This window comes from Vipera ursinii, assembly GCF_947247035.1.
Source record: "Vipera ursinii genome assembly, chromosome: 2".
NCBI classification, from domain to species: domain Eukaryota; kingdom Metazoa; phylum Chordata; class Lepidosauria; order Squamata; family Viperidae; genus Vipera; species Vipera ursinii.
In genome coordinates this window covers 194409379-194437052 of record NC_139513.1, presented here as the reverse complement: position 1 = coordinate 194437052, position 27674 = coordinate 194409379, and the positions used below count along the sequence as shown (strand labels likewise).

General features: G+C 40.2%; 1 protein-coding gene and 1 long non-coding RNA gene across 3 annotated transcripts; one reads left to right on the top strand and one right to left on the bottom strand.

Annotated features, from left to right (window-relative positions):
- Positions 1 to 1676: 1676 nt before the first annotated feature.
- Positions 1677 to 23704, bottom strand: PPP1R3B (protein phosphatase 1 regulatory subunit 3B). Of its 2 annotated transcripts, XM_083357172.1 has the most exons (3): positions 23425 to 23704; positions 22099 to 22203; positions 1677 to 7199 (listed from the first exon to the last, which is right to left on the bottom strand). In XM_083357172.1, exons 2-3 carry the CDS (start codon positions 22101 to 22103, stop codon positions 6308 to 6310), a joined length of 897 nt encoding a protein of 298 aa, XP_083213298.1. In that variant the 5' UTR covers positions 22104 to 22203; positions 23425 to 23704; the 3' UTR covers positions 1677 to 6307. The 2 variants fall into 2 exon arrangements, with proteins under 2 accessions (XP_083213298.1, XP_083213297.1); XM_083357171.1 differs by lacking the exons at positions 22099 to 22203; positions 23425 to 23704 and adding an exon at positions 8181 to 8571.
- A 155-nt stretch (positions 23705 to 23859) lies between these two features.
- Positions 23860 to 27347, top strand: LOC310637038. Its single transcript, XR_014491857.1, has 3 exons — positions 23860 to 24641; positions 25733 to 25926; positions 26912 to 27347. It is a non-coding gene; the product is annotated as an uncharacterized lncRNA (long non-coding RNA).
- The last annotated feature ends 327 nt before the right edge of the window (positions 27348 to 27674 follow it).

Below are 27674 nucleotides of genomic sequence, written 5' to 3'. Positions count from 1 at the left end.
ACAAGCCAGTTATTCCAAAAAGGATGACAAGATAGTGTTGTGTCTAAGGCAATTAATCCATATAATTCCTAACTTGAGCACCACACCCATCTTCATACAAGAAAAAAAAAATCCAGATAGCAAGATTTTCCTGTTGTTGAAATAAAAAAAGTACAATTTTTATTCTTGCCAAAGAAGTTGATTCTAAAACAGTAGCTTTCCTCAGTTCTGTTGAGGAGATAGCTATGGAATGTCATATCCGACTCTACCACAGAAGACAATCTGTCAAGGACATTAGTTACAAGTTGTTCTATCCTTTTCACAAGCCTCCACTTATATCATGCCATCAAAATTGTCTTGATGGATGAATGTAGATAAGTTTTTGTTGGAGCTGCATTGTTTCACTTTGTAGATTTGCCTGTGTAAAGATTACTTTGGGATTTCTACTATAGGCTTGTGGAATTTCAGTTTAATAATAGCCACATAAATCATAACTTGCCTTGTCTTTATAATTACATCAATCATTTGGCTTGGTCTATAAATTCAGAAAATAATAACTAAAATGTTTGTATTCCATATGCATTGCCTACATGGAAGGACATTTGTCACATCTGAAATTCTATGAAGACTTTCTTCTCAGCTTCAAACGAGCCATTTTCATCACATCACAAAAGAGGAAGGAGAGTTTTAAGGTATCTGTGGAACAACCCAAAAAGTAGATCAAACTGTGATAAAAGCTGGTATCACTAATTGTTACATAAAACACACACTATTTTGCATGGTTGTAGCATGTCACAAAACCGGGGGTTTCAAGGATACTCCTGTCCTAGAAAATTCCCTCAAGAGTAAATTTCATTGAATACAGTGAAACTGATTTAAAGGTTGTAGTTCTTATTTCTACATTTTAGAAAAAGGAAGATTGAAGTGAGGTTTTACCTCTTAATAGCGATATAAAATGTGACAAAATGTTTAGCTGCATAAACCATTGTGGACCAGCTCTAGTGTAATGGGCTATTCTTGCCTTTGAAAAAATACATTTTAAAAAAGAACAGTGCTTAGTGCTGTCATAGATGTCTACTATAACTGCACCCCACTGAATTCAACAAGAGTTACTCCTAGTTAAGTAAACTGAGGGTTTCATTTTCAACTTTCAGGTGGAACAGTGTTTCTTAAACATTTTTCTCTCAGGATCCCTTTCCATTTTTAAAAATTATGGGGGAATCCCAAAAAAGGTTGTGTTTATATGGATTACATTTATCAATATTTTCTATATTACAAATTAAAATGGACACAGTCATTGCTGCTTATTTTTTCACGTAAGCTGTCAAATAATTTAGATTTTGTAGATCCTAGGACCACACTTTAAGAAACATTGATCTAGCGCAGGGATAGGCAACCTTAGCTCTTTTATGACTCGTGGACTTCAACTCCCAGAATTCTTGAGCCAGCCATGCTGAGGGGAAAGGGAGAGGTTTCTAAGCTGAGCTATGGTGGCTCAGGAATTCTGGGAGTTGAAGTCCACGAGTCATAAAAGAGCCAAGTTTGCCTATCCCTGATCTAGAACAAGTCCCAAATCTTGTTCTCTTTTTGTAAAGTTTTCTTTGTCTCATCAGGAGTTGTTAAGTATCTTTTTCCCCCCATGTCTTTAATTCACTGTTTGAAAGAAGAGAAAAACCCAATGCATGTTTTATTTGTAACAGTTTATTATTTGCTCTCTGATAAAAACATTTCAAAAAAAACACACTACACAAAATAAATCCATTTTGATTGTAAAGTGCATTTTTAAGTTGTGTAAAAAATATATTTAACAACATGCAAGGCATCCTGAAGCAAAAAATGGACTATTCCTCATTACATTCATACAGGCAAGAGAAACACAAGTCCAAGAAGTTGGCTTTAAAATTTGGAAAGAAGACTGAAATAAAAGTGCAATTGTTCTAGCCATCCTGGGTATGCATTTCACACTGTCAAGCAATTTTTCTCTTTCTCTCTAGTCACATCACAATAAGCTAGATCTGCTAAATAAGCCAATTATTTTGATTCGCATGTGACTCCTCAATAGGCCAGGGTTTACAAACCCAATGGTCATCCACAAAACAAAGCCAAACCAAGCAAACTTCATTATGACTTTGTGCAGGGGTGCACTAGTTATAGTTAATTACTCATATTTTCAAAATTCAATCAGAGGAACATTCAGACCACGAAACTCAAGTTTTACCCCTCTGAGTTAAGCAAATTGTGTCCTTGCCATTTTGATACTTTTGACTTTCTTTCTTGGAAACCTTTAGAATAATTTTACATACCATCAGAGGAAGCCATTACAGCCCAGCATAAGGCCTTCAGAAGATTGAATTAAGGGATACATGGAATCCAGACTTTTGGACTGAAACAACCGAACTGGTTTATGTTCAATTTCTCCAGAGTTCTTCAGTTCAATATTGTTACTTGACATGTTTCAGTCGTATTTCAAATCCCTAGACACGGTAGGAATATGAAGGATTAATACAGATGGATTGACCAGGGGAATGGGATCTAGATTTTATAAAGATGTGTCATGTTTCAAGGCTTACAGGAAGAAACTTTGTCTAAACCGGGCCACATATAGTTCTGATCAGAAGATTAAGGATAATGCATTAAGTTACTCCAGCTTATTTTTTCTTCTGGCATGTTAATTCAACATGCAAGTTGTGAACAGCCGATTTGCAATGTTATTGAGGGGTTGCATGCAGGAATGGATTTTGCACATGACTTTTGGGGATTATTTCTTGAATATACAGTACACAAGGATTAAAACATTTCTTGTAGTCTACAGTAACTTCCCACCTGCAATCCCAAACTTGTAAGTTAAACTAATTTTCTACTCTTTTAACTACAAATTTACACATTAGTCTTTTCCTGCTTCTCAAGCCCTCCCAGACCCTACAGACAACCATCCCATTATCCCCTGCAGCCATCTGGAGGTCTTCAGGAAGAGAAGGGTTATGATACATAATTCTTTTGAACATATGTACTGCTGTGTTCAGTGGCTTCACTTCCAAATGGTTTTGAAAATCTTGCCACTTAAGTTAAGGCAGCAGTTAATGTGTGCATTCTATTACTGGTTGTTTCTTGGGAAAGTAAAAAATAAATGCTTTTTTCTATAACCAACCAGAAGATTCAGTTAGATCAGTTTCCCTTCACAGAAAGTATTAGTCAACACATCAGAGGGGCTCAGCTACAAAATCCTTTCCTCAGAATAAACCCCATTGCAAAAGAAGCCATGCTCTCACTCTTCAAATGGCAATGGGGAAAAAAATCCATAGCAAGCAGGAGAAGTCAAGTCCCCACTTTGTCTGGATTCGGCTTTATCATAACAGGCTTACACCTGCCGATCACACCGTCTGCAGAGATTTTATTTTTTATTTTCAAAGCAGCATTAACTAAGACCAATTGGGAATTTGTGCTGAAGCTTCTAATACGCAGCTTCTAACAGCTCCAGTGCCAAGTCTTAATTCAAATTGAAGGCATGCAAATGAAATGACAGGACTCATTATAGAGAGTTAAGGAAATGCTGGGTATTCATATTTCTTAAAAAACAAGCTGTGGCATGCTGACAGACTCTCCCCATTTTTAACCACAAGCTAACATTCCAGGGAAAGGCTCTTGCATCACGCTAACTTATCAAGCTTGGTCACTGCTGCTTGGTTAAAATTGCATAGGAGTCTGCACGAACCCCTTTCCAAGTCAAGATTTTTCAGATAGAACAGGGAACATAAGAACTTCCATCTGAATATTAGATATTAAATCTAAAATCCTCAGTTCTACTTCACGTACAGCAAAACTATTTATGGGGCTACTTATTCTATCATTGAATGGAACCAGAACGACTGATTTGCTTTAAGGTTGAGTTATGAAACTCTAGTACGTATATGTTTGATCTGTCAAACAATTTCACCATTTTGTTATTAATACTACAAGCAAGCACTGAATGGGTTAACTTTCTAGTCAGTTGGATTTATTAAGGTGGAAAGTCTAAATGGCTTTCTTTAGTGTTACCAGAGAAGGATTGGCCCCAATAAATGATAAAACATGGCTATCGCCTGTAGTTTACTACTGCATCTGGCAACAGGGGAAAACATTTTGGAAAAGATAGTGATAAATGTATGAAGATGAAGCAACATTTTTAGATTGTTTTGCTCTGCATGCAGCAAATGATTTACCATTTTTGGTGAACCATCTTTCCTTCTCAACTTTACCGGCATTCAGGAACATAGGAAATTTGGTGTTTCATTTCATACTACATGTGTCCATTGCCAAAGAAAAGATCAGGATATCTGTCAAAAAGAGAGGGCAATCTAGCTCATTGCATAGTTCAGTCGGGAGAAACTGACAAGAAACTGGATATTGATTTCATTATAAAAAGGACTTGTGTTTGATACACAGTCGTCACTGGAATTCATTCATACTGGCTTTTAGCTTTTCTATAATAAAGCTGCCTAACATTAAGTTCCTTGATTCTTGTATGGCTGTTTAATTCACTCTGCCACAATGCCATGCCAGGCCCTCAGCTCCTGCTGAAGGCCAATACTGGAAGATCCCCTATCCAGAGAGATAACATCCCATGACTCTGGACACACAGAAACAACAGAGCACTTACTCCTCCAGCCCATGTACTAGAGAGACATTCACACTAGGCTCATCTTGCCATCACTGTATAAATGCCCATGAGTTCAGGACAAATCCTACACCTTCCTACTGCTTTCAGATATTAACCCTGCTAGAATACTTGTTGCCAGGTTCTACGTAGCAGTGCTTAAAATCCAACAGACAACGACCTCTGCCATCAAGCAGCCTTAATGAGCATCTAGCTCATCATTCTAGAGTGCTCTGTACTGTGATAAGATTTAGGCTCCTGTAAACTAATCTCTATGCTCCCCTACACCCATCTAATCCTTCTTTCAGTTCCCCATTAATCTTCTGGTTTTTATGCACAGACTTTGTTTTATGTCTTTCAGCTTTTTATCATAATTATTTTTCAGATTTCGATGTGTTTTCTATGCTTTTTAATTGACTGTAGCCCACTTTCTTTATGCTGCAATAAAAACTGGTTTATTAATTCCAGCCTGCTGGGAAAAGATCTGACACAGAATATTAACATCTCTAGAGAGCCCAAACGTTCCTGTGTCTGAATTCAAAACATCTGTTCTATCACTGAGTTAAAATTGCTCCTACTACTGAGCATAAGCATTGAGGGCAACAGAAAACTGGATTTAGTGGGTATCCTTTATTTGACACAATATCTTATTTATGTCAGTAACATTCAATTTATAGGCATTTTATAAAATTCATGAAACAAAATGGAATTTTAAAATGTTCTTCACCCAGATGACTAAGCCCAACAGGCCCCAAACAAAATTATATTTAAATAAGATGGTGTCATGAGGAGTTAAGACATAAAAACAATTTTATTCTTAACAGTCCACCACCACTTAATGAAGGAGGGAGGAGGGAGATAAATAAAATCATTTACATAAAATTATTACTTATTATGGAAGCTAAAATGCTACATCAACCTTCTCCAGGCCACTGACTGTCCTGCCTGGAGATCATAGGAACTTACGTCTGGTACATCCTGAGGGCACCAGGTTGGTTAAGGATGGATTGTGTAACTAGGCTACATAGGGCTCATCTGACTCAGCCAGAAGAAATGTACATATGTGTTTCGGAAAAGAGATACAGGCAGAATGGTGAGTAAGCATTTCGGAATCTTCCCATAAAGAAGGCAATTCCTAAAATGGAAGGAAGCAAAGGATCATCTGAGCTAAAATTATAGTCTTTTCCATTTGGGACTCTTAGCCTCTCACAGATTGTACAATCTGATTAAGAGAGGAGGGGAACACTGCTTAGCTCATCCCTGCACCTTGTTTCTCCTCAGAGAGTTGGCTTTGTCAAGAGAGGTGCATAGCAAGTTTGATTCGAGAGTACAGAAAACTAACAAAGGGGGGTAGGAGGAAATCTGTTCTGCACAGCTGACAATACTGTAATGTATTTCAAAGGATGCACATAAACCAAATTGCCCAAACTACAGCACCAAGTACTAAATTCGATCTGTGGCAGCCATGTCACAGGAGACCATCTCCTTTTGTTTAAATTCAAAGGAAAATGAAGAGAGCATCTGCCCTAAAAACCTTTGCAGCCAGGAGTTTTCTTGTGTCTCTTTGTTTCTATTCTGCAAGTATACCTTCAGTTCTTTTTGCCCACTCTGACTCTGCAACCATCTCCTCAAGAGGGTTTTTTTTCTCTCTCTCTCTTCGTTCCTGTGCAGTAAATATAATCCAGTGTCTCTGCTTTAATAATAAGGGCCATGTTTTTCATATCCGGAATAGCTAGGCCATTCAGGAAATAAACCATAAGAACACCGGGGGCTTCCAAACTGATCAAAGGCAATCCCAAAATCTGGCTCACTACAAGGTTGTGAAATCTCCCGAGCCGATTTGAGTTCAGAGCGGATGATCCTGTAATTCAACCCCTTGTTGCTATCCCAGTAGACTTTGCCATCACATTCATAACACACTGCAAACTCGATTCTTTCATGGGCTTGAAACCGCTCTGGCAAGCTAATATCAAAGGAGAACGTATCCTTATCGGAACTGGCATAGGTGTCCTTCACGTATTGGCATGGGTAATCCGTGAAGGTTTTCCAAGTATCAAAGGTCATCCGAATCTTGACGGCCTTCTCAAACGCCAGATTCCTGACTTTCACAGTACCCACAATAGCTTTATCTTTCAACATGCAGTTCTCAAGACAAACGCAGTCTGCCTGCAAGCGATTCCGGAAGTCCAAGTAATCTGCAGAAGGCTGTACAAAATCCAAGACAAAGTCATCGTGATCCACTGTGGTCAGGCCCACAATGTTGTCTATCAGTTCTGTGATGTTCAAGGGAATATCCAAGGGGTCATCAAATTCTGAGAACACTCTCACCACTGTCAGAGCCAAGCCCCTGCTGTCCGCAAAAGAAACCCTTTTCTTCACCCTGTTCTCCTGCAGAGCTTGGACCTCTGCCCCCAGCTCATTCAGCACAGGGCTGCTGTTGACATGGATGCAGGGTCGCAAAGGTTTCTTGATCTTTGGGGCTATTTTGTAGGCAAAGCTTTCTTTCCGCAAAGACGGTGCCCGCAGGTAGAGTTGCATGGCTACATCCACTGCCATTCTGGGCTTTTGAGGAAAAGAGTCCAGGATTCTGGAGGAGGGAATAAATAAAAAGTAAAATAAGAGGAACACATTAAACAGTTACAAAGCCACATAGCAGGCAGCAGGCAGTCCCAATTCTCTGATAAGTGTACCTCTGGATAGCATGTTTTAGGAAAGCCTGCTCATTTTCAAGCTTTATATTTTTAGTTATCTCATCAAATATATACTGGACTCTACTGGGTACATAACGCTCACAGTCTTACCCTTGCTTAATATCCTCAATAAAGACAATCAAAGAGCCTTGGTGGAGCAGTGGGCTAATGCCTCCTTAAGTAACACCAGCTGCCTGCAATTAGTGCAGGTTCACATCCCACCAGGCTCAAGGTTGACTCAGCTTTACATCCTTCCGAGGTAGGTAAAATGAGGACCCAGATTGTTGGGGGCAATAAGCTGACTTTGTAATAATGCCACTTGGGGGGGGGGGGCGAAAGCCCTAATAAGCAGGCATATACATAGAATGAAGGCTATTGCTAAGCACATTGATTTGTGCTTTAAATTGTAACCCGCCCTGAGTCTTCAGAGAAGGGCGGGATATAAATAGGATTAAAAAAAATCAGATACAGGTCAGAACAACAAGAAATGTGGACGTACAACTCACTTTTTTAAAATTAGGCTGCCTGGCAACCTAACAGTTGGACTTACAAGTTGATATGTCTGCCCTGATCTAGCAGCCAAATGGCACGTTCTCATTTTCAGAAATAGGCCCTCCTCCATGGAGAAAGTGTACGTTTTGGCAGATTTCAACAGAAGATGTCACAAATAGATCAAAACTGTGTTTCATGTCATTTCACATGCTATCTCCCCAAACAAAGACCCAGACTTCAAATTTCTACTTATATGATCATGGAATCACACCTTCCCCAACATTACAATACTAAACCTGCTTCAGATGCTCTACTGGAAAAAAAAATCTATCTTTCTTCTATCACATCTTATTTAAAGGCAACATAATAGTTTACCACACACTCACCCTGTAACCCAGAAAGAGCTCGGTCGAAACTGCATTCCAGTTTGGAGCATTTTGAACAGTTAGATATTGAAAACCAGCAAAGCAATAAAGCATTGGACCAGGCTTGGAGAGCCGAGTAAAACACAACCGCCAGAGGCTAAGACTACATTTCTTTTACAGTAAGTTCTCCGTTCCTCTAAGTCCTGGAACTTTTTCTTTCAGTGTGTAGAAACAGGAAACAGAATAGACTGCAGCAAGAAAAAGCCGCCCCAACTTCTTAACTGGAGCGGAAGCCACAGCAGACCTGTGACTTCACAGATTTACAGTATAGCAATATTGAGACATTTCAGGAATTTGCATGGATGTAACTATGTCAATGAATCTGAGTCACAGAACTTTCAAATTCACTTCCGTAAAACCTTGCCAGGATCCAGGCACGAATAAGAAAAAGGATTAAATAAATAATGTGAAGAAATACTGCCTACAAGAAAACTACCTAATTCCATCTGTGTATGTTACTACTTTCTGGATTTCTTGCAGTTTTGAACATTACATATTACATAGATTTGGAAATAGATGGCTTCAAATTACAAGGAGACAATAAATTAGTATTTGTCCAAAGTTCACCTTTGAGTTAGCTACAGCTGAGAGCAGTATTAACACACAAAATAGCAATATTTAATCTGCAAAACACTTGCAGAATATATTTACGTAAATAGGCAAATTATATTTTACACTGCAAGCCAGTCTACATTAGGAACCATTATCCCCCAACCGTGACAAGTTCTGGCCTCTATGGAAAGTCAGTTTACAAAAATACAAATAAATTGGCCTGAGAAGAGAGATTCCAATAGCATCAAAGGGTTTAAAAGAAAATGGGGAGTTCAAATTGGTTCCAACCAGATGTTTTGAATTATAGTTCCCATAATTCCTTGCCACTGGTCCTGCTGCCTGAGCTGTGGGAAATTTAACAGTTAAAGTATATTAGTTTGGCAATAATAATAATAATAATAATAAATAATAATAATAATAATAATAATAAGAAGAAGAAGAAGAAGAAGAAGAAGAAGAAGAAGAAGAAGAAGAAGGAGGAGGAGAAGAAGAAGAAGAAGAAGTTGGAAGGGACCTTGGAGGTCATCTAGTCCAACCCCCTGCTAAGGCAGGAAACCCTATACCTTTTCAGGCAAATGGCTGTCCAGTCTCCTCTTCATTGGGGGAAAAACCCCCAATGAAGTCCAGCTGCCTTTTGGAAAAGCACCTTTGGGATAACCATGACCTGCATGGTTGAGAATCTCCACAGACATTCTACATAGGATAGCTTTTGCAAGAGTGAGTTGGGAGGGCAGAATCACGTATATCATCTGTAACTTCTTGGAAAGAAGATGAAATATAAATGTAATAAGTCAATAGTAATTATACTATGAAGCTTGGAACTCATGTATAATTGTTACACAAGCCACAAAAGCTTTACAATTGATTGGCATTGTATAATTGATTTGTTGGCATTAAGAGCTGTACTATCAATTTAGAGTTTATAAAAACAAAATTCAAAACCCAGGCATAAACAAGAGTTTACAATTTTTCCCAAAGAGTTTCAAATGAATAAATAAGATTGACAGTGATTAAGAGCCATTCACGCAACAGATTTTTACCCTAGATATTTAATTCAAAATTGCTGAAATTTCTGTAGAACATTTTGCAAATAGGAAGGTTTCATCATTCACGAAACTTTGACTCATGCACATAGAGGATCAGCCAACAGATAAACCTGCATATGCCAAATACCGAAACTTGTTTTTATTAATGTCTGCTTTGTCTTCAGCTGTGTAGAACAGACACCTTAAAACTACTCAACTTCTTAGGGAATCAAAGCAACAGATATCTCCTCCTGTATGTTTGGAAACTGTTGTCTAAACAAACTATATTCTTGGAAACGTTGCTGTCCCCAAGAAATGTTAAAGGCTTTTCGCCATGAAGATAATTAATAGTGGATAAAGTCACAACATATGCAGTACAAGATCCACAGTTTTCCAAGCATTTTCTCTAATACATTTGTCCTTAATGCACAGAATTAGTGAGAAAGAGCAATGCCTTCTCTGCTCGATCTTTATGAAACAACAGCCCAGGTTTTTCATAACTCACCAAAAATGTATGTAACTTTTGCCCATTTGAAAATCATAGCAGCAACCATTTACTCAGAAAAGCCACATGCTGCTTGATGTTAGGAACCATAGCTAAAAATTGATTTCTTATTTGATAAGAGGGCAATCATTACTGGTGAGATAAAAGCCTGAAGGCTATATTGCATTTGGAATCCGGTTTAACAGATTTGCCAGTGGCATTCAGGGAAAGTGAAAGCAGATAGTTGTAAAGAAATAGAATTCTGGTAACTAGTAACTTTCTCTAACATATAATTATCCACCTTCAAACTAAACCAGAGTAGCAAACATTTTTGCAATCATTTCCTGATACACTTCATTTTATACTGGAGCCTGCTTAGAAGTCTTGGTGAGTTTTTGCTACTAAGAGCCCCCAGAAGACTTGTTCCGATTCATACATTCAAAGATCAAGTTACCTTTAATTACTCTTACTAAAACAAAAACAAAAACCACCACTTTAAATGTTACAGCAAGTAAGACCTAGAGCAGCAAGCTAACAATATCCAATTTCAAAGCAGGATCACCAGGTCCAATAATTGGAAACTGACCAAATCTGTATTTTCCACAGAATCTGTTGTGCAACAGAAGGAGCAGGTTTGTGCAAAAATATGGATATTTTTTAAAAAAGACCACATTTCTTTAAAAATATCCCCGTAGGTTAAGCCTATTTATGAGATGAGACTCTAGAAAGAGTACAGAGAAGAGCAACAAAGATGATTAGGGGACTGGAGGCTAAAACATATAAAGAACGGTTGCTGGAATTGGGTATGTCTACTTTAATGAAGAGAAGGATGAGGGGTGACAAGATAGCAGTGTTCCAATATCTAAAGCACGGGTGTCATACTCGCCCTGTCACGTGAAGTGTCCCACTGTATCATGACTTTTTTTGCATTGCCAGAGCTGGGATGGGTATGGCGTCTGTATGATGCAACCAGGCAGTCTGACATCCCTGATCTAAGGAGTTGCAAAGAAAAGGGAGTCAAGCTATTCTCCAAAGCACTTGAAGGCAGGACAAGAAGCAATAGATGGAAACTAATTAAGGAGAGAAGCAACCTAGAACTAAGGAGAAATTTCCTGACAGTTAGAACAATTAATCAGTGGAACAACCTGCCTCCAGAAGCTGTGAATGCTCCAACACTGGAAGTTTTTAAGAAGAGACTGGACAAACATTTGTCTGAAATAGTATAGGGTTTCCTGCCTGAGCAGGGGGTTGGACTAGAAGATCTCCAAGGTCCCTTCCAATCTATTATTGTTGTTGTTGTTGTTGCTATTAATAATAATTTATTATATGTAGCAACCTAAAACCATAAGGTTATATTTGGTATCTTTGAAGGAACTAGACATAGTGGCTCAATTACTTCTTCAGAGTGGTAGGAATTGAAGAGTCTATAGTGGACTCCATCATTACAACCTGCTTTTGTGTTGAAGTTCCCACCTACTAGAATATATGCACTGAAAAATTCATTCAGGCAAACATTAAGGAAGTTATCAACCTGCTTCCAGGTTTGGGTTACCTGTAACTGGGGCTGCTGAGGAGGAAGATAGATGCATAATAAGGAAAACTGGTCAAAGACTCATGAAGCTGATACAGCATTCTCAAGCCGAAATGATTGTTTTACAATTTGAACACATACTGTAAGGTGGAAGAGACAAAAACAGACCAAGCCCCCTCTTAGGACCACCACATCTGAGGCTAGCTGGTGCAGGGGTTAACAGAAAAAATAGGACTGAGCATTCCTCCAACATTCATGCCTCAAAATGATTTTTATCAAATTTGAATAGGAATCCAATAAAATCTGGGTGTGCTTCTTTTGGGGCCTACCCAGCTATGTTTCAAGAGAGGACAGAAAGATCATTAACAGCAGTGGTCCCAAACCTTTTGGGTGCCAGGGACCAGTTCAATGCAGGGCGGGTTTTTTGTGGACCGAGGGGGGAATGGTTTTGTGTACTGTCTGGATACCGCACAGGCGTGGATGGGGCTTGACTTGCTTGCACAGCCCAGTTCCTGACGGGCCATGGACCAGTGCTGGTCTGCAGCTGAGGGGGTGGAGAACCCAATTAACAGGATATAGTAGTCAATTTGCTGGTTCTCTCAGAGTGCTGTCTCTGGATAATTGTTTAGGAGGAGCAACATTTGGAATGAGCAAGTTCATGATTGAGGGTGAAGATGGAGAGACTCTTGCTGCCAGTGAGGGTGGTTAGTATCCTGAGGGCAACTCCATAGGGGAGTTGGATTTCATGGATTGAAGAAATAAGGCCAGACTGAGGGTTGAAATAAGGGGGCTGGTCATGTTCAGAGCCCCTATGGAAGGAGTATCCTTAATCTAATCTTCTCTAAGACTTTTGCAAAGCCAAAAGCCTATGTATCAATAGCTATGAAGAAATATATAAATAGAATTTAATGCTACTTATATGAATATTACATACATTTCTCAAGCCAGATGCTTGGAGCACAAACCAGGTTTGCTAAAACAAACAAACAAAAAAAAACCCCAAAAAGCTAAGTCCTGGCAAAGCAACTGGCAACAAAGCAAAATCCGGCAAAGCAAAGTAGATGGCGATAATGATAACTCACTGTCTCCTGGTTTAATAATAATATTAATAATAATATTAATAATAATAATAATAATAATAATAATAATAATAATAATAATAATAATAAGAAGAAGAAGAAGAAGAAGAAGTTGGAAGGGACCTTGGAGGTCATCTAGTCCAACCCCCTAAGGCAGGAAACCCTATACCATTTCAGACAAATGGCTGTCCAGTCTCTTCTTAAAAACTTCCAGTGTTGGAGCATTCACCACTTCTGGAGGCAGGTTGTTCCACTGATTAATTGTTCTAACTGTCAGGAAGTTTCTCCTTAGTTCTAGGTTGCTTCTCTCCTTGACTAGTTTCCATCCATTGCTTCTTGTCCTGCTTTCAGGTGCTTTGGAGAATAGCTTGGCTCCCTCTTCTTTGTGGCAGCCCCTGAGATATTGGAACACTGCTATCATGTCACCCCCTCACCCTTCTCTTCATTAAACTACACATACCCAATTCCAGCAACCGTTCCCTATATGTTTTAGCCTCCAGTCCCCTAATCATCTTTGTTGCCCTTCTCTGTACTCTTTCTAGAGTCTCAACATCTTTTTTACATCGTGGTGACCAAAACTGGATGCAGTATTCCAGGTGTGGCCTTACCAAGGCATTGTAAAGTGGTATTAGTACTTCACGTGATCTTGATTCTATCCCTCTGTTAATGCAGCCTAGCACTGTGTTGGCTTTTTTGGCAGCTGCAGCACACTGCTGGCTCATATTTAAGTGATTGTCCACTAGGACTCCGAGATCTCTCTCACAGTTACTACTATCGAGCAAGGTACCACCTATACTATACCTGTGCATTTGATTTTTCCTGCCTAAATGCAAAACCTTACTTTTTTCACAATTGAATTTCATTTTGTTAGATAGTGCCCAGTGTTCGAGTCTGTCTTCAAACTGGTTCTAGATGAATAGGAACTAATTGCACTTCTATAAATATTTCAGTAAATGACTACTAGAAACATTTATCCAGGGGGACGTGTGTGCATGCGTGTGTCAAAAATGTTAAGATAATGTTTATTTGATTGCAAAATTTACACACAATCACCATCTTGACTCTCCCTCCATCTCCTTTCCCACAGACACTCCTGGAGACTATTACATGTATGCTACTCTTGGCTTATGTGAGAATGAGGACATCCATATAAACAAACAAACAAACAAACAAACTCATCCATCTTTTAAAAACAGCTTTTACTCTCACTAAATTAGGATCCAACTCTCCAGTTTACCCAAACAAACAAGTTTAGCACATGACAGATTTGTTCCACTGCTGTCGCCAGACACGTTGGATTTCAGTTTCTATAATCTGCAGCCTGCATGCCCCATGTCTAGTGAATCTGCCTAGCTATAGCTGAAACCAGAAAACTAGATTTAAATGTTCTTTCAAACCTGTTCTAATGCATTTTAAAATCTCTTGAAAATACAGGCGCTGTTTAGTAGTGACTGTCATGTTCCAAATAGTTCCAACAGGTGCACAGCTTTCAGACATACTGGATGTCTTTCCCATCTATATGCAAATGACAATAGATTTCTGTCTCGCAATTAAAAACATATCCGGAAGCTTTTTACTCAATCTTTGATCTTCACCAGACTTCCTTTTCTTACCCACACCATCCATTATAAAATTTTCAACAGCTCTTCGTGACCTTGATTGTGAAAGAGTGGTTTCTCATTTTTTTTAATAACTTTAAGACCTAGCAGTGCAGGTCATCTTCAGAGCCCTGAGCATTAAACATATTTATCTGCCATTTCAAGGGTGGAATGCATGAAGTACCACCAACGCTGCTGAATTCTTCCTGGTATTTGTGTGGGCCATGGAATGCTTACCCCCTTTCTCTGTAACCATTTACTGGAATCAAAAGTCTGGTTCTTGGAGATTATCGCCCCTTCCCCCAAAGTATAATAAAAAATGCTTGAATGGCATGAAGAAAACCTGCCCTATTCAAGTCGGAATGGCGTTTTAAAAGATGGGAGGGGGCTGATGGAAAGAAGGGTTATATGTAGTATATGGAAGATGGCCTAGGAAGAGTACTCATTTCAAAGAGTTAACTAAATATCCAATCCCAGGAATGCAGGTTGAAAAAATAATCACCTTCTCACTCATAAAGAAACAAGGTTATTCTTACTTACATATTATTGCAGGCATATGGCAAAGGGTAGCTCTTGCATCTTAGTAGTCATTAATAAACTATATTCCAATCTGTGACCCAAATGGAGTTCCCGGCAACCAATTTACAGCCGTACAGACCTTAAAACTGCACTGCTGAAATTCAGTAGGAAATAATTAATTTTCAATGGTGCAATATTTGCACTAAATTCCCTCCAAATGTGTGTGTGGGGGGGGCAGAGCAGGGGAAGGAACATTAGGCTACTGAGAGGCAAACAGCATGATTTTCCAACCCAACTCCTCCCCCCCACCACACACACACATCATGCAATCCATAGTGGGCTCCCAATCTTTTTCTTAATTCTGTCACTTTGCTGCTGAATTTTACTTACCATTTTAGGCCAATTTAACAGGGTTTTAAACACTAGAAATGAGTGCAGTATGGCGTCCAGGGGCTTCCTCTTCACTTCTAGCTTAAACTTCAGGAAAACCCCAAAGAGCAGGCAAAAAAAAAATACTTCCTGTGAAGTATTAATATCTTTTTGGAAACATTATGAATAGCTCTCCAGCTAGCTGGTGTTGCAGGTCTGACTCAAGAAAATTGTCCTTCCCTACATTTGAGAACAATAGCTCTCCGGGAGATGGTAAGATTATTTATTAGATTTATATCCCAGCTGTCCTCTGTGGACTCAGGAGAAGACACCCGCACAGATGTTCCTTATTTCATCCTCCTATCAACAAATGTGGAAGTAGCTAGGTTGAGAGAGAAAACACTGGCCCAGTATCACTCGTTGAGCTCTAGAACTGTCAACCTGCCCCCTCCACCCAGTTCTGTCCAATACATTAACCACAACACGATGCTGGCTATATTGTGAGCTGGACTTCTTTCAATTGATCCACTCACGTGAAGGAAACAACAGGAGGCTGCTAGCATGGGAGCCAGCCATCTGGGCTTTACTACTGCTGACCAAATCATAAGCCCAAGAAGATGAATAGCAAACTATCCAATTATAGTAAACGATTACTGTAATCCTGAAGATATCCTAGACCACAGGTCGGCAACCCGCGGCTCCGGAGCCACATGCGGCTCTTTGAGCCGTCTCCTGCGGCTCCCAGTCGCCCGGTGCGTGCGCACCTCTTCGAATGGGCAGTGGTGCGCGCGCACCTCTTCGAACGGGCGGAGGTGCGCGCGCACCTCTCCGAACGGGCAGTGGCGCCGCTCGTTGGGAAAGCTGCCGCGGCCCGTTTGCAGAGCTGCCGCCTTCAGAGGAAGGCGGCAGCCTGCAAACGGGCCGCGGCAGCTTTCCCAACAGACGGCGCCACTGCCCGTTCCAAGAGGTGCACGTGCACCTCTCCGAACGGGCGGAGGTGCGTGCGCAGCTCTCCAAACCTTTGGAGAGGTGCACATGCACCTCCGCCCGAACGGGCAGTGGCGCCGCTCATTGGGAAAGCTGCTGCGGCCCGTTTCCAGAGCTGCCACCTTCAGAGGAAGGCAGCAGCCTGCAAATGGGCCGCGGCAGCTTTCCCAATGGACGGCGCCACTGCCCGTTCCGAGAGGTGCGCGCGCACCTCTCCGAAACTTTGGAGAGCTGCGCGCGCACCTCTCCGAATGGAAAGTTGCTGCGGCCCGTTACTAAACTCTACATATTGCAGAGCACACATAACTTGCCAGTTTCTAAGGAAACTGGGCAATTTTTCCACTCAAAATGTGGCGCTGAACTAAGCGATGGCAACGGAAATGCTATGGACTTCCACTTCCGTATTTCATTGCGTTTAAGAGGCCGGAGAAGAAAGGCTGGTTTGCTTTTTAACAAGCGCCAAGCAGTTCCTGACGCGACTCGGCTTTCAGAGGCTCCAGAAAAACCAAACCCGTTGGCTGTTTAGCTGGGAAAATTAAGTCCTGGGAGTTCTTTTTATAGCCACAAAGCAGCAGGAAAGTTCAGAGAAGGCGCGGTTGGGCCTCTCAGCGCTACCCTTCATGTAGTTTCGCACAGAGGTCCCCTTTTTTTGCTTGGGAGAATGCGAGGGTTCGGTGACCGAGGCCACGATCGCGATCGCGGCGTGTAAGGAAAAGGGAATCGGGCTTCTTTCAAGGGTTTGTCGTATCTCTGCCACCCGCCTCCACCCAGTCTCGCCCCTTGTGTTCTTTCTGCTGCATGGGAGGCAGAAATACTGGGGCAGCCAGCGCTGCCTGAGGGCTGATCGTGCTAAATTTCTGCCTTTCTCGTATTATTAAAGCATCGAATGGCACCAAGAAGAGGGGTGGGGTTCTGCCATTTTGTCAAAATGGGAAAACGTCGAAGTTGGGGAGCAAGTTCCTCGGAACTCTCCGGGACTTTTTAAATTAAATCAGCACAATACTAGGCTGTGTGGAGAACTGATGCAATGGAGGAGGGCTGCCAGTTTGTAAGGTTTGTGCTTTTATGTCGTGGGGAAAAGAGCACTTTAACAACAGGATCTTTTCTCGTAAAGAAAAAACAAACGGCTCACGCTCTGTGTTGCTTTTTTTTCTCCCTGTATTTCTAAGATTACGGAAGCTTTGCCAGAAAACTTTATGCGGGTGGTTGAAAGATGGCATCACAATAAGGAGGTGACCGTTTGACTGGGTGCCAGATTAATGTCGGCTCTGCAAACGGGCCGTTGCCGCCGCGCAACCGGTTCCATCACACATTAAAAAAGGTGGCAACCGCGCGCACGCGTCTGCGCACACGCAAGAAACGTTTTGCGCATGCGCAAAAGGTTTTTGCGCATGCACGTGCATGGTCGCACGCACGTGGCTCCCACTTTTTTTATGTGTGATGGAACCGGTTCCCAGTGGCTCTTTTGCTTTTTCAGGTTGCCGACCCCTGTCCTAGACATCAGTAGCAATCTATTTGAAATGAAGGGTGATGTCAATGTATAACACAAATAAGCAAACATACCCCTTGCTATCGGCTCCTCTTGAGATCTATGTCTTCTTTTCTATTATTATATGAGTTTCTTTACTATTTACAACTACAGCAGAGGACCCCTCTATAATAATTCCTGACATATTTTAACAAGTGCATTCAATTTACAGGTAGTCCACGGTTTATGTGCATTTATTCAGCGCCCACTTAAAGTTATAGCAGCACTGAGACAGTGGAGATAGAACAGGTGCTCGGAGTTCTGGCCATCGTAGAACCTCAGTGGTCACGATCACAATCCAGTTTACAATTAATTTTTAATTTAATTTAATTTTTAATTTTAATTCCATTTATATCCCGCCCTTCTCCGAAGACTCAGGGTGGCTTACAAGCTTAGCAGTAGCCTTCATTCTATGTATATGCCTGCTTATTATTAGGGCTTTCACACACACACACACACACACACACACACACACACACGCGGCATTATTACAAAGTCAGCTTAATTGCCCCCAACAATCTGGGTCCTCATTTTACCTACCTCGGAAGGATGGAAGGCTGAGTCGACCTTGAGCCTGGTGGGATGCGAACCTGCACTAATTGCAGGCAGCTGGTGTTACTTAAGGAGGCATTAGCCCACTGCTCCACCAAGGCTCTTTACAATTACAATGTTGCAGGGAGCTAGGGTTACGTGATCGCCATTTGTGACCTTTCCTGCTAGCATCCCACAAGCAAATTCAACGGGAAGGCCGGCAGGGAAGGTCACAAGTCACTCCAGTAAGCTGGCCTTGCTTTTTCTCCCACCTATCCCACCTGCCCATGCTTCCACTGTCCTCCTGGGCCCTCCCCCAGTCTCCCCCCCACGGCACCCCATGCTATTTATCTAGGACTTCCATCTCATCATACTTAATGATCTACATGTCTTGGGGTTACAACAGCCACCAAAGCTGCCCAGAATTGCCATCGCCAAGTGATGCAGTCATGTGACATTGCCCTTTACAATCACATTGCTTAGCTATGCAATCCCAGTCCCAATTGCCATCCTAACCCAAAGACTACCTGTATTTTTCAGTAGCGTGTATTTTCATCTATAGATCTTTCATATTACAGAAGACATTAAATTTCATTCAAGACCAGTCCCTCTGGTCAATTTTGAAATTTTGAAAACATTCTAGGAATACCCATAAAATATCACCAGATATACCTGGTGAGATAACTCCCTTGCATCCTTTAGCCTTCCAGAATGCCTTGCACAATCTCATCTTCATTTTTTTTGTAGATGAAATGTCACATTTGCAAACAAAGGTACAACTGCACACCATTTTTATTCTCTAAGATTTTTTTTCTCTAGAATGTTTATGAGATCCAATTTTCTTGAGATTAAAAAGGAAATCTTTCAAAGTCCTTAATCCAATTATATCCTGTAGCTGCTAATACTAAACTGCAAGTCTCGGGGTTTTTCTTTTTTCTGACTTTTAAACATATTTTTTTAAATAAATAATTGTTAACACATGCCCATTTCACATATATTACATTAGGTGGCTTACAAACAATTAAAAGGTATCTTACCTGATGAGTCTAATTCTAAGAAATATGAACCTCACGGTAGTAAAACATAAATTTAATTTTTTAAAATTTTTTATTAGATTTATATACCGCCCTTTCCCGAAGGACTCAGGGCGGTTTACAGGGTATTTAAAATCAGCAATACAAATACAAAAGTTAAAAAAACAATTTAAAAAGATTAAATTATCCCTTAAACTAAAAACCCCGGTTAAAAAATTTTCAGCCTGGGCCGGAAAGCTCAAAGAGCCAGGTCTTCAGGTCCCGGCGGAATGAACGAAGGTCAGGGGCAGTCCTCAGCTCCACAGGCAGCTGGTTCCAGAGGGCAGGCGCACCCACAGAGAAGGCCCTTCCCCTGGGTGTTATCCGCCGGCAATCTTTTACAATCTTAAGATAAACCAGGAGCTTGGAGAATAAAATGTGCTTGAATTATGATTACAATTGTGACTGGAATTTTGGTCTTAAGTCAAGGCACGTGACCAGACTCAATTCTTATGACCATTTTTATGATTTTTATAAAGTGAGTCACCATGGTTAAGCAAATCACATGGTTGTTACGCAAATCCATTTTTTTCTTTTATTCTCATTTAAATGTAAATTAATTCACTTCCAGTTTTGTCCTGGTCTCATTAACCTCTCATGTTTCTGACTACTGAAAAGCCTATATGCCCATGGATTTTTAAAAAATTAACACACCCCAAATTTATGCACTCATTAGGTCATTATGCTGACTTTTTGAAGTAGAGAGGAGAGTATCAAACTATTGATTGTTGGCCTAGAATTGCTTTCGCAGATCAAAGAAAATAAGTAAACAAAGTTATAAAGACTATAGAAGCAATTCAGTCAAAATACAAAATGTTTTATGTTCATTTGATCCAGGCAAACATATTTCTTTGGCTGGAAGTGGGGCTATGACACTATAGATAATTTGAATATTACCAAAAAAAATTCTGGGTTGAGTCTTTGGTTCAACCAATCCTTTCTGCCTCTTCTTAGAAGAAAATGTATCCTTGGATTATTATTTTTTAACTCCAGTTTCTTAGCTCATTCACTGCTTATGCTTGGATCAGAGAAAACCATGCTTGAGGTCAAACAGAGGATTCTTGATATGTACCTGCATACTCAAAGTTTCAACCCATTGTTATGGGGGCCTTTGCAGCAGATTTTTATCAAGACATAATTGGAACTCTTACAATCTCTCTGTTCTGCACAGGAAGGAACTTACACTAGCAAGCACTATGCTTTACTCCTGCACGTTTGGAAAAGGATATTATTAAAAGGGATGTTACTCAGAACATTTCTGTCCTGCTTGGATGTGGCCATCAGGACAATTTCATAAGTGTTGCTGAGCTACCCTTTACATCATACTTGGCACTATGAATTAATGCTCGTCCTCCTTATTAAGGAAATAGGCTAGCCTGAAATGCACATCTTACAAATGGATCCATCAACCAATATTTCTGTGAACATTTTTTCACTTTGGTCAATTGCAATTGCTATTAGAATATACTGGGTAATTAATTATAACTGTGGTAGAAGGCCACCAACATTTAACGATTAGCATTAACTTTTCTCCCTCTAACATGCTAACTCTCCATTGCATTTACTGGATTGTGTTGGTTTTTCCTTTTCTTTTTTGGTCTTTGACCACAAACTATAATGACTAGATTAAGACTGCCTCTGAAAAGTGCTACAAGGAAAAATGCAGAAAGTATGCTGCTATTTTAAAGTGGTTAATCCCTTTTCTATCTTCTTTGTTAATTATAAATGTGCCTGACTTGGCACCCTTGGAATATGAAAATGAATGAAAACATGAAACAATGGAATCTATGGTTAACTGTATGAAGCTGACTCGCTTAGTATGGAAATTTGACATTTTGTAATGACAGCATCCATTCCTACTTATGCAATCTCAGCTAGATTACCAGTGTGCTTTAAAATTAAATATTTATCTTTATCGATATTTACTAAAAATAGTCCACTGATTAGATCAGGTATTGTATTTTGGGACTTGCCAAGGGCTTTACACAGTTAGTCATCCTTCTGCTAATGCAAACAAGTCAACAGCTAGAAAACTATACCCCTGAATATTTGAAGGAAGGATTTGTGATGTCTAGTCTATCATATTCATAATATAGAAATGCAGATTGATCCTATATACGGCACACAAACCCAAAATACATCTTCGCTGTTGAGAGAATATAGCTGTAAGTTAATTAAAGAACCCCAGAATTCCCTGGGGTGATTTAAATATGTCAAGATAGAGACAATTTTTGTAAATAGACATACAATCCATTTAGAATGATATGGGTTGTATGCAGTGGTTTTTTTGTAAAAGAAAAAGGTGCCGGAACTCACACGTGTCATACAACCCGCCTTGCCTACCCTACAAGGTTCCATCCAAAAAAGGTGCTGGAACTCCGTTCTGAGCGTTCTATGAGAAAAAAAGCCCTGGCTGTATGTCTACAGAAATATATCTATGTATCAGGGAGTAAATCTCATTGAATCCTTAATATATAAGTGATTGTGGACAAGAGGAAATTAACTTTCAAGAGATTCCTCTTGCATATTAATTTAGATGATAGATAGATAGATAGATAGATAGATAGATAGATAGATAGATAGATAGATAATGTTTGACGTACCTCATAGGGGCAAAGGAGATGAACTGGATTGCTGCTTCAAGCTGTGGGGCAGAAGACAGAGGTATACCAGAATTTCACATCCTGCAGGTATTACAGATTCATTTCCTGAAACAAGATGGTATGGTAGGTGAGTACATCTGAATCAATTATCAGTCTCTCCCATTTTTACATGCATGCCAAAGGAAACTATCTTCAAAGAAGGAAAGATATAGACCAACCCCCCCCCCCGCCACCATTTCCCCCATTTCCACCTTTGAGCCACAGAAGCTCTACTGAATGAAACTGCCTGAAAGACACCAGGCTCAGTCCCCCAATATTGCTTTTGCATAGGTGGCTCCCATTCATTTCCGCAGGCCCCATGGCTGAAACAAACTCTTAAAAAAAAAACCCGAAGGTTCGAAGGTCAATACCCACAACTGTAAAGAAGTACTGTTAATCCTGATGGGCTTAACGGGTGTCAATTTGCACCTTAAAACGCCTTTGCTATTTGCACGACTCTTAAACCAGACGTTTATGGGAAAATCCCCTTGGATTCCCTCCACAAACACCAGATTAATCTTCATTCACAACCGCAGAGTGAATTTTATAGCATGCTCCGAGCGTCCGCCTAAGACGAGTGTTGCCAGACGGGGGCCTCACTCGTCCACCTAGAAATTCCAAGATTTATTTATTTATTATTGGGACTTATATGATGCAGCCCAGACCTGCGATCCGCACCTTTGTCAGGTCGCTTTTATTCAGCGGCCGGTGCTTTTAATTCCTCCGAGCAACTAGTTCACCCGCGCCCCTTTTTCTTTCAACATTCAAACAATCCATCCAAGCAGGGAGGGGGGAAAAAAGGGAAGGAGGGGTGGGTGGGAAATAAAAATATCAAGAAAGCTTCTCAAAACTATTTCACAGTAACCAGATGAGGAAAGCAGCCTTTAACATAAGAGTACCAGGGCGAGCCCCTTGGAAACGCCAGCTGTTTCGTTGCCAAGGCGATTCATTCCAACAAATGCGCTACTTTTCGTTACGCTAGCTTCTCTGAATCGTCCTAAGATCGTAGCCCGTTCCTGTTATAGTCATCGATTTTAGACTCTCTTTTTTTCTTCTTTTTCGCGCGTTCACCCACCCGCCCGACCCACCAGGAACACGGAAGATCGAGCTATGCTAACCCGGATATACGGTTACTGCTTTGGGTACGCTATCTAAGTATAAATTTGCGTTTCTTCTATGGCTCATTCCGAAGCCAAACTCGGAAGCAGACACCAAGAAATGACCGGCTTAGCCCACTTTTAAACAAGTATACCAGAGATTAAATTTTCCTCGTCTCCCATTTAATACCTGCAAATTTCAGGATGCTTAAAGAGCACTTCAAGGTCTCCGTTTTTTTGTGTTTTTTTTGCCCTTTTGCCTCCCACAGAGCAGCGTTTAGCGCCTTTCACTGAAAGCTGTACGTAGAGCGACCGGCTGCTTGCAAAGGCTTAAAGATGATCCGTTCCGCCCTAGCAAACCAACTCCTCCTGGGTCATCCTCGTTCCTCTCTCAGCTCCGATCTCGTTACAGAACTTGGGAAAGAAGACTTCTTTCCTGGCGGACGCTCCTGCAGGGGTGCGAGCTGCGCCCTAGCCAATGGGCGCGCTTCGAGTGTGGCCTGCCAGCCAATGGCGGGGGAGCTTTCCCGTGGAAGAGCAGCAAGCTAGCACGTGAACGCCAAGTTGGCTATGTGGGAGGGACCGTGGTTCCAGAAGCGGCGAACCTTTCTGCGTTGCCGGGAGACTCGGAGCGGGGCTGCGGCCACCCCTGACGGAGAAGACCGGCGTACGGAGTCCCCCCCTCTCCCGTCCCACCCTTCAATATACGGGGTTTTAATATATCTTAATTATTGTTTTAACCTTGGGCATTTATTTAATTCGTTTTTAACTTTTGTATCCTGTTTTGTATTTATTGCCCTGTACACCGCCCTGAGTCCTTCGGGAGAAGGGCGGTATAAAAATGTAATAAATAAATAAAATAAAACTTTCGCAGGACTTTTCCCGTTCCGGTCGAGGTGTAATCCCCCGAGAAACAGTTGGTAAACGCCTTCGATTTAATACTGCGGACAATACTGCAGTGCGTGAGAATTCGAAGTTTCCAACATGTTTCGAAAACGGCAATTGAAATTCGAGAGTTTTATGGAAACCGGACACTTTGGTGTAGAGTTCAGGCACCGGACTAGAAACCAGAAAGCTGTGATGTATAGTATAGTCCTCGCTTGCACAAAGCCAGCTTGATGACTGGGCTAGTAGTTCCTCTGTCTCAGCCCTAGGAAGCAAATTTTTGCTTCTAAGGAAACTGCAAGGACTTGTCCAGGCGTTCAGGAGGAGTAAAAAAGAAACGGAGAAAAGAAAGGATTATGTATTATATGTATATTTTAATATAGGCTTTCTGTATAAATTAATTGCTTAGCCCTCCTTTTCTTTAAATTGCAACAATCCTTTGGGTGCAAGTGCCAGGCCCAGATTAACCTGGTGAATTTCATGGCTGAGCCAGGATTTGAATCTAGATCTGCTTCAGTTTGGGTGAGTTTAATTTACTCGAGGCTTTCAGCAATTGCTACTGGATACATAAGACTTTCAGGAGCATCTCCATGGAGGCTTTTTCTCTCTTAGGAATGTTTCACATGTGGATTTTTCTAAAAGTGAGGCTTCTTGTGTGTGAATATCTCAGATACAAACAACTGTTCCTTTAAAATGTTTTCCTTTTTTACTAAAAAAAATAACTATTACTGGCAGATAGTGTGTAGAGAAATCAAAGGATGAAGTACAGACATTTATTATTTGAGTTCAAATTCATGTTGTGCCATGAAGTTTGTTTGGTTAACCTTGAGCAAATTACTGTCGCTCTAAGCCACTGAATGGGATTGTGATGAAATATTAACTTGTCCTTTCAATATCAACTTTCTCTATTACAGTGTTTTAATTAAAGTTTTAATTAAATGTTTCTATTCATAGCAGCTGATAGTTCATTTTATGACCTGTTTGTTAAGCTGGAGAGGGTTCACTGTCTTGACGTGCATGGATTCAAGTATCCTATGTCTGTACATACTGCCAGTTAAACTTGCACACACCATGCTCATTCATTGTGCAGAATAGTAAAGAGCAGATCTGTGCCCTTGAGGAGCTTGCAGTTACATTGTTTGATCTGAAATATGAAACATGAATGTATGATCATGATTGACAAATATTTTCAATAAGGAATGGTATGCATTTGGAAACAGATTAAAGAACTGATCTAGGCCTGCAATAAAAAAATGAAATAATTCAGGGTAACTTCATTGGTTTCCAAGTAGTTTATCAAACTTTCAATTTGGTCACTGGGGACCCAGTCTGATATGATTTGATCTTGATCAATTAACTTTCCTGGGCTTTCTGATAACCTTTTGCAGTAGGATTGATGTATATTGTTGACAGTATGCAGTGCCCTTTGGACAATAAAAGTTAGAGCAGCACTTTCAGAAAATTGGTGCAATCACTATGTTAATCAAAAATTATGCTGCATGCAAGTTCTGGGTGGTTTTTTGGGGAGGGGGTGGAGGGGTTCAATGAAAAGTTTCTGGGTTTCTACAGTTGCATAAACAATTGTCATTTTTTGCTCCCGTTGTACCCTATAGAGAAAGAATAGAGATATAAACTTCAGTAGCAAAAAGCAGTGAAAAGAGCAGTTTTGAGCTGAAAAGTAGCCTGAAACATACCCACCTATCCTGTAGACCTTTTAAGGCTTAGCAATGCCTTTCTGCTCCATTCTTCCACTGAACCTCAATATCCCAAGGCTATTTTTGGTACAGGAAAGAGTATTCTATTAAAGGTATGTATATTGCTGCATGTGATACTGTATTTTTTGTTACTTTATTCTAATCTACTTTGGGATTTTTAAAAGAATACGTAAAACAGTGTGCAATATTTTGCAATGAAAGAAGTTCTTCATAACTCAAGAATTCAGCTTGCTTGGTCAGAAACTGAGGTCTACTAAAGCCATCTTTTTTAGTGGCTTAATATGTGACAAGGATGTGACAGCATAAGAAGTCTCCCACTTGATTTGCTTTTAGGATTTCACTGATCCTAGGAGCGTTCGCAATGATGCTGGGTATATTTACCAAAGACAGCTGTTGTGAACTGAAGTATAAGCTAATAAGGCCATCACTTTCTTCCTGCCACAAACTCAGATTTGTGCCTATGCTTGGATATCATAATACCCTCTTAATTTGACTTTATTGAATCTTACTCTTAGTATGCTGCATAATCTGGGGGGAGGGGAAGTGTCTACCTGGGTGAAGGAACTAGGTTGATAAAGGTGCTATATTTCTTCTGATTTCAATTAAGATTGGTACTTATTTTCATGGGAGATCCTTAAGCATCTTTTAAGATACAGTATTAATCTTTTCAGTGTAAGAGGATGGACAGGAAATAATTAGTATGATGTAATAGCTTAGACTAGTTTTGGTGTTAGAAAGCTATACATTGATTAGGTAATGGTAGGCTTTCTCAATTTTATCCTGCATAAAAGGAATTATAATACAATTTATCTTAGCAGGTTACTATAAAAAGTACTGAAAATAATATTGAACTATACAAATATGTGTGATTTATATTGAGCTTTCTGCTATATTTATCCTATATGAACATGTATCATTTAACTATTGCCTTTCTATCCATTGGGCACATTCTAATTGCTTAGGAAAGCTGGCAGAAAAAAATGACAGTTCTGTGGATTAACATATTTTCCACTGTTATTATTTAGTAGTTGTTAACCCATTTCTATTTTCCTTTCATCCATTTTTTTTCCTTTTTAGTGGGGAGGAGTTAGACGACTCAAAACTGCAGGTGAATGCTGAATGCTGTTCCTTTTAGGGGCAGGAAATGAGGCTTTCACGTGCCAACAATGCTGATCAACCTTTTTTCTCCCAACTGCCCATACCCTTTATATTCTTCAAACACAATAAACATAAATCACAATTTCAAAAAACACCACCTGTACCAATCTGCTTTGTACTTTATCTCTAGTTTATTGGTCAGAGAAAAAGGAATTTCTCCTGCCTACATTTAGTTCTCTGGTGAAAAGTATTAATTCTTGGGCAGCAATGAAGATACGAAAAAAAATTGTCCTTTTTCTCTGATAGGAAGTGTCAGAGCAGTAATGTATCAACTATAAATTCTATATCTGTTAAAGCTTATTTACTGTATTTAATCTAGCTATAATATTACAATAAAGGAATTCAGCAAGAGGTATGTAATACAGAATGTTTTTTAAGAGTGTGTTTATGTGCTATCAAGTCATTTTCATAATGACTAGATGGCTAGATTTAAGAGTGGGTTAGGGTTCAAAAGTTCAAACCATATATGAAACATCTGCACATGTTTGCAATTGTCACTGTGTTCAAAAGAATTAACAGTAGATGATTCCAACTGTTCTGTCAAAGTAAAGGTATAGTGTGAGATACTGTTCACATGTATTCAGTATTTAATGGACATGTTGTCTCCTGGCTGCTGCTTACTGCATTGGTCTTTCTAAAACCAGGAGGCAATTAAAATTCATTCCCTCTGGCCATGCTCAAA